The sequence below is a fragment of the Perca flavescens genome, chromosome 3, assembly GCF_004354835.1.
Source record: "Perca flavescens isolate YP-PL-M2 chromosome 3, PFLA_1.0, whole genome shotgun sequence".
In the NCBI taxonomy this organism is placed as follows: domain Eukaryota; kingdom Metazoa; phylum Chordata; class Actinopteri; order Perciformes; family Percidae; genus Perca; species Perca flavescens.
In genome coordinates, this window is record NC_041333.1 from 29,260,898 (window position 1) to 29,271,005 (window position 10,108).

The following is a 10,108-nucleotide window of genomic DNA, read 5'->3' on the forward strand; positions in this document are numbered from 1 at the left end:
TAGGCCTAAGAAAAACAACCCACCTAAGAGTCTCAATCCTAAATAAAACTGAACATTTATAATAATATAATTACTGCTGGGCTGCTGTAATTGCATTGCATTGGGATTACTTTGTTTTATATACATTATATATTTTACTTCATTGACGACTCCATCTATGGATCTTTAGATATAGATCATATATTATTTGACACCATAACTTCCAGCCACGTTTTGTCGACCAAATTCAATGCTGACTGAAAGGTTCTTCATATTTCATCAGTTTATTTCACAACAGGTCACATTTGCACAGAGACCAATGTTCCTGACATTGTTCCTTTCGGCTATACGGTTTCTATTGATTTTTTTTTAACTCTCAAATTATAAAACCAAAAACAAACCTGGATTCTGTCCGTATTCAACAATACAGTAGCCTAAGAGGCAAACCCCAAATGTGTAACTTTTGCTTTTCATATCTGAATTGATAAGACAAACAAGATATTCGTCATTGAGAATTCTCCATTGCTAATTTAGTCACAAATCTGTCCGTAATATTATCAGTAAACTGTTTAATGCATGCCGTCGCACACGACCCCTAATTTGTTTCCACCCCATGGCCTCATATATGACACAAATGGTGCTAAAGTGTGTGCACCTCAAGGAATTTATTGTGGTTTTCAGACTGAGCACCAGCCAGCCGAGAACAGTCTAAAGGGGGACGTGCGCCACAGCAGGATACGACGCCAGGGCGGCCGTAAAGCCAGTCTAGCTCAGAGATGTGGGTGTTTTTTCCATCTACAAATGTCTAATAATCAATATTGTCATCGCCCAAAAAAAGAATAGTGGAGTGGTGAGTTGTTTCTTTTAAAGTGTAGCCATGGACCCTCTCTCTTTTTATGCGCTGAGTATCTTGGGTCACAGCATCCTTTAGTCCCTAATCAATCACTGAAGCAAAGGTTCCGCTCCTGAGCTTTGAAATCAGACAAAAGGTCGTTTTACTTCACTGTCCATCATTCGAAGAAAGGCCACTCCGCGTCCTCCCGATTTTAGCATCAATGTTGATTTTTTTGCACCGATGCACGAACAGAGTACAGACGGTGTTTGGATTTATTCAAACTTAATTATTCGTTCCATGTGATTTCGGACACATGGCAGAGCCGCTGCTGGGCCGACCTTTCCTCAAGACGATCAGGTGGGGTTTTACCTCAGGTATCAATAGGCAATCAAGGTACAGTACAACAAAGAAAATTGGTAAATCTATATATGTTCAAATGTATAGAGCCAGGCCTATATGGAAGAAAAAAAAATGAAAATCGAGGAGTAGAGTTGAAAAGATGTTTTCTCTGTTCAACGCCTGCAAAAGAAGCCCTGACACCTTTGTGTGACTCATGCCAAAGCTGAAAAGCACCCCCAGCGCATGGTCAGCACTTTCATGTCTCAACCCACACACCTATGGGCTATACATAACGGGGGACTGACGGGGGGTGCCCATCGGAGTCCGTGTCATCTACCTTACTTTACAGGGAAGAGATGCCCCACAGGCTAAGTAGGCTTCAATTAAACATTCGCCTCTTTCAGTTGCTTTGGAGAAAAAAAACGCACTTCAAATGTTGACTTTGCTGTCAAAAACGCGCACGAACAATGGGTGGACGCTGAGTTTAAAATAAGCAGGGCTAACGGGGGGGCTTTCACCTGCTAAGAAGGATGTCATTATCTTCAGGCCGAGGATTATTATCATGCCTAGACATGAATGACTCCCGCAAGTTGTCATAACATAGCTTCAAGTAGAGGGGAAATGTGAGTTTGTAAATTTGTAATGAATCCGATAAGCTTTGAAGAATATGGCTTAATTACTATACTAGGTGTTATTTGAGTCCCAATTCAGGCCACATTATCATAAAATGAGTGGTAAACTATTATTGGCGTTTTCGGGCTTTAGGCAAATAAATGAATAGGCCACTGTTAACAAATGGACCTTAAATGTCTTCAGCAGTTTGAGTAACAGAATAAAGCATGAACTATTGGGTATAATAGTGATATTTGTTTTTTATTCGTACTGAAAGGAAAAAAACATCAGTCTTTACGCAGACGAACGTGACGATTTGGGAGTGTCAGTGATCTTATTGAAATTGGATATTACAGCCAAGAAAAAAAAAGAGGGGGCAAATGGAAAACAGAGAAAGGCATGATGCATACCTCGGCCCCTTTCTTTAAAAGCGACACTGAATCTCCGTGTCCAATCCATTACCGGGGGATGAAATTCAAAGTCTGAAATCTCGCTTGATGAGAAATAAATTAGTTGCATCACATGCTCTGCGTGGAGGGCATTCACAAACACATTTTGTCAAATCAATTAGTTTCCATTGCCCCCTATTACCGTTGTAATTCATACAAAGATAAAGGGGCTAAAATAGAGCAATATCAATAAAATAATTGTATGATAATGTATATTATGACTGACAGTAAGTCCACAGAGAGGAAAGTTTAGAGTGATCTACTTTATTGTATTTATTTAACCAGTGAGTAAGCTATGCAATGGCGTCGATATATTACTTAGTATTTTGTATTTTTTATCTGCAATGGTAAAATCTGACATTATTTATTATCTAAATTATAAGTTAGTTTATATCCAGGCGTAAATAAAGAGTAAAGAGATAGAGGGAGAGAGGAAAAAGAGAGAAAAATATATTCATCTCTCATCCGTGTTCTAGGCGTGGAAGAAGTATTTCAATATTTGACTTAAGCTAAGTAAAAGTAACAGTAGCCTACTACAATGAAAAAAATGCTTAGTCATCGACATTTTACTGAAGTAAAAGTACCATACATATACACGAATGTAATTTATTGTAAAAGTGCTCATTATGGAAAATGGCCCCATTCAAAAAGTTTTTATCATAGGAATGATGGAATATTATAGCCTATTGTTGGAATATTATTACAAATTGCTAATCTTAACAACACTGTTACAACACTTAACAACTACAGCAATCAAATAAATATAGTGGAGTAAAAAGTAGGATTTCTTTCCTCTGAAATGCAGTGGAGTGGAAGTGGAAAGTCGCATAAAATGGAAATACTGGTATATGCCTACACACATTGGTCTTAAGTAGGCCTACATAAATCTAGCTATTTATTCCAGTTATAACTATGATTTACAGTACTGTCTCCTGGCGCACTTTTAATGCAGTTTTGTTCAGTGTTTCATGGTGTAATAGTTTTAATGTTTAACTGTAAGCAGCGTAAAATGTCACCATTGTATGTCGAGGTCATGTTTTGTCTACTATGACATGGAATACAATACAAGGAAAAGATAAGTCAGTAGCCTGTAGAGGAGACCGGGGGCAATATCAAAATTTACTCTCAGAATATATAACATAATATATATAAAATATAACATAACTCTCAGACTACGTGAAATACACAAACGTGTGCACTAATTAATAATACAATTGATATATTTTCACTAATAAGGACAAGAATATAAAATGTAGCCCAATGCAAGGAGTCAGAATTGTTGAAAATATTAGTCATATTAGACCACTGTATCTCAAATAAAAGCACACCTAGAAAAAAAAGAAAAAAAAACACTTTTCTTTTGCAGATATATAGGCCTACACACACACACACATATATATATATATATATATATACTATTATGTCAATATATAATATCGTTTGAACACATAAAACACATATTCCCCTAAACTGCATGCTGGGCTATATGCTAGGCTATGTTTTTGTATGTATAGTAACTGTAGTGTTAAATCCTCGCTGTTGACCGACGTCACGCTATGTATCGCTAGAACAGTGTTCGGAAATGTCTAAAGGTTAAAAAAAAAAATAAGAGCCGAATGTCTAATGAGAGGCATTGGAATTCATTAGCCCAGCATCCTTACAAAAACGTGTCTCTCATGTTGTTTAGTTGCCGTGGCTCATTTGTAAACAAGCACTTGCCTCAAACTATTTTCCAGTAATCAGTGCAACTGTAGCTGATTGAAAAATACAGCTAGGCACAGATACAATTGGCTTTAGTGTTGTGCTCCTACACTGATCTGACCAACCAGAGACGTTTACATGGATGGTGCTGAGAATATGAAAGAGTGGAGGGAGCTATATGTTATTTCAGGCAACAGTGTGACAGCTTTAATTTATCGTGCATGGAACTTCTAGTTATGTTAAGTATGAATAGTAACCTGTAATTCGATGGTGATTGGTCAAACATTTTTATCTATTCTGTTTGTTTATGAGGGGAAAATCTTGTTGAATGACTTAATTTATATGAACTTAAAGGGAGCCTTGTACGAACAGGTAAACACAAGCTCAGTCTGTGATATTAACATTTTGAAAAATGTATTTACTTTTAATCAAGTTTTAGCCACAAGAAGTTTATACAACTAGACCTACATCAGCAGTGCAATCCAGTTGAGCCAGAGGGTTAGGTTTACAGTGTGTAGCATTCTTTGTCTACCAGTAGGGGGCATATTTGTTGCACAGCAGATTATCCTCCAGCCTGCTTTACTGACACCAGCAGTAACACACTGGTTTTATGTTTAACATGCGATTCCTATTTAAACACAATGTGTATTACTTGTGTGGACATGCGATCAACTTTTGTACAGGTTTAAATCATATCCCATGTATAACCAGTCATTATGTAAGACTAAGCATAATAAAATACAGCCTTGGCAACAGGCTGTTCTATCAGCTTCACTGTACAAAGACAAAGAACGAATGTCATGGGTATTCATGTTTCCTTTATTACTGAAATGTGTTTATGTAAAACAGCACATAAGGAACATTTCTCTGTGCAAATTATTTTGGTACTTTAACAACAACCACAGGTTCTCATAAAAACCAACGACATTTTCTAGGTCCTTTGAAATAAATACAATATGCGTCCATTTAACAAAGGTATACCCTGTTACAAATAAGAGGGTGAAAGTGCATCATCTAAAAGTTGGAAAAGGTTGAGCAAGATGATTGAAGCAAGCATGAATCAGATTGGGGAGTGTAAGAATCATGTTGAATAGTGTTTTTTTGTTTTTGTATTTTTGCTTTTTCCCCCATGCAGTGGGATACCATGAGTGTGCAAGGGCAACACGTGCTTATAGGTTAAACCACTTTGGTGTCCAAATCATCTCCAAATTCTATACTAAATGCTGACAGGAATGTCAGGGAGCCAGAACACATGCGGACCATCACACAGTTGTCAATATGAGGGTCTTACACTGCACCACAAATAAGGTGTCACTTTTTGCCATATGCAAGAATAATAAATAATTGTATAGATTGTAGCAACGATTACATACACAGTATTTACCAACGGTTCACAGTAATGTTCATAGTAAGAAGTTTTCCCATTATAGGCCTTTTAAGTTTTAGCCTTTTTTGATTACACTGTGTTGTCTGAAGCTGATTTCATTCAAAGGTTAGTTCAGTGTCTCTGTTTTGATACAGACCCACAATGTATTTGAGTTAAAAACTCATACAAACTGATATAGGAAAATGAAATATTTGCATTGTGTTGGTACAGGTACTGAAATAACACAAACAAAGTGTTTCTATCTTTCTTATAGGCTTCTTTCTATTCTCAGCCACAAAGCTCATGGGGCTCTTTAACTTTCCAGAAGTAATTATGACTCCTGACAATCTCAGAGGAACCAGAGTGACACCAAATATATCCTTTAATAATAAATTGTTCACCGTGTCTGGCCCGGCTAAGAAACAGACCCTTTAGAGTCTCACACTTTGAAGAAAGAAAGGGAAGGTGGACTTTAGCCTGGATTATAACGGTTAAACACATTGCCTACTTATAGTCATGGGTATCTATTCTGACCTTTCTTCGAAGCCAGATGCGAACACCCACATTTTTCACAAGTATAAAAAAGGTGCCGATTTGGGAGGCAGCTCCATGTTGGAAACCTTGCTTTAAACTTCCGTTGTGTAAATCATGTGACAGAAAGAGGAAATCCCTGCCGACAGCCCAGCTGGACGCTGTCGGTGGCAGGAGGCCGGTGCATCATTTCATGATTTTGATCATGATTACAGTGAAGTTTTACTTCATTCAGCAACAAGGTGAGGCACACGAGTCAGGAGACAATGTCCCTTCTGTTAAAAAAACAAAACAAAAAAAAATTATAAACAAAAAGGCCTTGACGTTTCAGGAGCCTAACATGCACAAAAGCAGCCAAACACATGATCAAAACCACAAGCTATCTCTTTGAATCCCTGGAAGAGGTGCAGTTTTCATATAGTGATAAAGGAAATCAGGATAAGTTCAATCACATCAATTAGGAAGGTCTTCAAGAAAAAACTTCTGACACCTATCCAGTATTAATACCACTCTGCTTTTTGACTATTTACAGCTGGATTGTGGACATCGCTTTTTTGTAACGGAGTGACATTTTGGAGGCTTCTCACATAAACATAAACAAGCCTCCATGAAAACCAAAATCCATCACCTGGAAATTCAGAAGTGAACATTACAAAATATCTGTACAATAGAACAGTGTGTTGTTGAGATATAAGAGTGGATCATCATGGGCAGTTACCATAGTGGTGACATATTCATATAATGTAGTAGGATAGGGTGGGGAGGGTCTCAAACCCTGGAAATAAGCACTTCACATTCAGTCCTCAAACCACCAACCTCAGCTTAGACCAACACCAGGGGTCTAAGTATTGGACACGTTCACCTATGGAGATGCCAAGTCAGCTGGGCCTACTGTGAATTTAAGTAGGCTACACAACTTAAGGAAAAGATTATTAAGGATCATGTCGGCCTATTGCTCCAAACAACATGAAGGCCTTTGGGTGTTTGCTATACTGATAAAAGGCCATTTTGGACAAGATTTATTCCTAGAAAAAGGTAAAGGGAGGTATTATGGACACAATCACACACCCACAGTACAGTACAACATCTCCAGAAATAGTCCGAGCCAGCAGCAGCCCATCAGGCGTTTCTCCGGGAGTTACTGGTGGCGGATGACCGGCCTGTCTCATGGTCTGGTCTGTATTTGAGCCAGCAGATGAGCCATGTGACCACCACCGAGAACATGGCGAGGATGCTGGCAACCGACAAGCAAATGGGTCCCGCCGGCGAGGGAGGAATGCTATGACTGTGCACAAAGATCAGGCCCATGAACAGCAACACCAGCATGGACAGGAAGGAGAAGATCACGCAGACGCAGCCGGTGGTCAGTGCCACTCTCTTGCAGCTCTGGCAGCTGTCGTAGCGCACCGAGTCCTGGGAGAGGGTCGTGGCAGTGGACACGGTGGTGGACGGGGTCGCCTGGCTGACGCTGGACGTCCCCGACGCCTCCTCCCGGCGGAGGGCGACCAGAGCTGGGTGCAGCGGGGGAGGGTACGGCGGCAGAGCGTCCTGAGGCAGGGGGTCCGAGTCGATGTAGAGCGGGAAATCCTCCGTCACCTTGGTGTTGTTGGGCAGGTTTTGTATCCGATAATCCGGCACCGGAGTCCGGTGGCGACAGACGGGGCAGCTGATGCGCCATGGCCGCTCCTCCCGGAGATGAAGCGTGTTCAGGCACTCCTCGCAGAACGTGTGCAGGCACTCGAGGATCTTCGGAGCCCGGCGGTCAAGGTCGAAATAATTGTAGCAGATTTTGCATTCGTACTCCTCGTAGGGAAACGCCGAGGGGGCCTCGCCGGGGGGTTCCGCTCCGTTTGATGCCAAATCTACCTCTGCCATGTCATCTTTCGCCATTCACATTCTCCGGTGAAAACAAAAGGAAGCTGGCGGACAGATGCTGATGACGGTACACGTCTCTCCTCCTCTCCCCCTCCTCTCCTCCCCGCTCATTGGAACGCCACCGTCCCCGCAGACGTTGTTGATGTGTTTTTTATTAGCCCCACAGCATCCTTTTGTGAAGAGATGGGCGTCTGCTGCTCAGTCTAAACGACGATCTTAAATATATTTAAAAGCTCTCATTTCGTGTTCAGCTAAGTGGGGATAGATGATGTAATGATGGCGACTCCGATGCGAGGGCTCATCCATCCAGAGAGTCTGAGCATCCTACAGAGAGAGAGAGAGAGAGACAGAGAGAGAGACAGAGAGAGAGAGCAAACTGTCGCCTGAAAGTCCCGTTAGAGAGAATGTGTATTGTTGTTTGTGTGTGCAGTTACGTAGGCCTATATGCCAGGATGCGCTAATATGGTCAACCGGGGGCGTCAATTCATCTGTCAAAGATCATCTAAACACAATGCTCCAAACAAACATAGGCCTTGTTTTACAACACAAGGGATTAAGTAGAACAATGTTGTTATTCAATCCATAGAAAAAGAGAAGATCTTAATTTGATGATGGAAAATGGATAAATCATGTCAGAATCATTTGGAGAGTAGAGGCTGGCATCTCAGCATGGTGCTGTAGAAAATCACAAATATTTCCTTAGGTCTACATGTTGTAGATCATGTTATGTGTACACTGTTAACAACATTTGTATTAGATATTGCTGCTTTTGGGTTTTCGTAAAGCCTTTTATAATATAATTATAATAAGCAAATGTGCTCCAAAGTGTGCATATGAACTTTTAAAAGTACCATTATGCTTTTATGGCAGGAATGGCACAAATAGGCCATTGAAAGGGCTCAAACGATCTCAAACCCTGGGGTTAAATCTTAATGTGATCATATTGTGAAATATTCTTCAAACTGTACTCACAATAATTTTCTGAATCTGATAGCTATGCATTCTTAGTGAGAGTTTTATTCATTATATGTACATCACTGAGACCGTACTATCAGTAAACACAAAGTCCTGATTTGACTTGGGTCAGAGGCCTATGTCCCCTGCTTGATATATTACTGTATTATTATTATATGCAGCTTATAAGTGGTTAATGCACAGTTTCATAACAAGAGGGAAATATAGTTCTAAATTAAGGGGTTGAACACATTGCCAGAGTCCCCTACTGTATAACGACAAAAGTAGTGAGAGTGGATCCTTGAATTGTCATTCTGTCCAATTTGCAGAGTTTATGGTACACATATGAATAAATCCTCTTTTTTTGACACCTTGAGGACCTGCTGAGTGTCCCAGCCAAAAGCATCTAAATGTTGCTCTTTTGTGATTTCTTTAACAATTAGCAACCAATTACTGGATATCTGTTGGTGGAAGATTAATAAGCCTTCAACATCTAAGGTTGAATCTTCATTACCATGGTAATGATGATGATGATGATGATGATAATGATGATTATAGAGGATCATTTAATAATGCAGTCATATTTTACCTAAAACATATGTTGTGCTTTGTGTCCGAAATGTTCAAAATGATAATTTACTGCAGAAGTGCAGAATGACCAGTACAGATAAAAGTTGCAACTAACTTAAAGTGGCTATTTGTAACTTTCAGTTTGTGTTAATTCTAGTGGCACCTTTGGACAAAAGCGGTAGTGTTTTAGCACCACCTGCTATCTAAAGGTCTTTTCTTTACGGTGCTGTATTGCCTACTGTATATTACTGAGTTAGCATTACGTGGAGGTCATATAGTCTCGATGAATGTTTTTCTCAGACAGAAAATCATTCATTTACAATAAGAGAATACGTTACAGATGCATCGTTGCATTTCCAGTGTTGCATACGGTAACTTAGCCTACTTTGGATGTATTGTGAGCTAAACCGGGTATCACTGTCACTGTGTCACGAGCCAAAGCATTAAGAGATTGTTGTAGCAACCAACGTAGTAATAACTTAGCTTTATATAACGCATTTCATGAAACCCACGGACGTTTTACACAACTACAGGGGGACAAGTGAAAAGAAAATAGTAGGCCAACACAAACACAGACTTAAAGGAATAAAACAACCCCATCGCGCAATCTAAAGTTATTTTATGAATGAAATAAACATATTACATACCTGAGGCGCAAGTCGGGGTTGATTTTGAATAATTTACAATCCCGTAATTGTCTCCATCTGTTGAAAGCCCTGACTGAGTGTGACTCAGGTTTTCACATGTTGTCTTTCACTTGTCCTTTAAGCTTTTAGTTGTTCTTCATTTAATTTCCTTCTTTTCTGTGATCGCCCTGCCCCAGTATCAGCCATAACTACAACAGATAACTTCTAAAATAAAAAAAGCATACAATTAGGCTTATATAAAGAAATCTCC

General features: G+C 39.7%; 1 protein-coding gene across 1 annotated transcript; it reads right to left on the reverse strand.

Annotated features, from left to right (window-relative positions):
- Positions 1–4,740: 4,740 nt before the first annotated feature.
- On the reverse strand, positions 4,741–8,239 carry rnf228 (ring finger protein 228). Its single transcript, XM_028573535.1, has one exon. The coding sequence runs from the start codon at positions 7,700–7,702 to the stop codon at positions 6,932–6,934; it is 771 nt and encodes a 256-aa protein (XP_028429336.1). The 5' UTR covers positions 7,703–8,239; the 3' UTR covers positions 4,741–6,931.
- Positions 8,240–10,108: the final 1,869 nt, after the last annotated feature.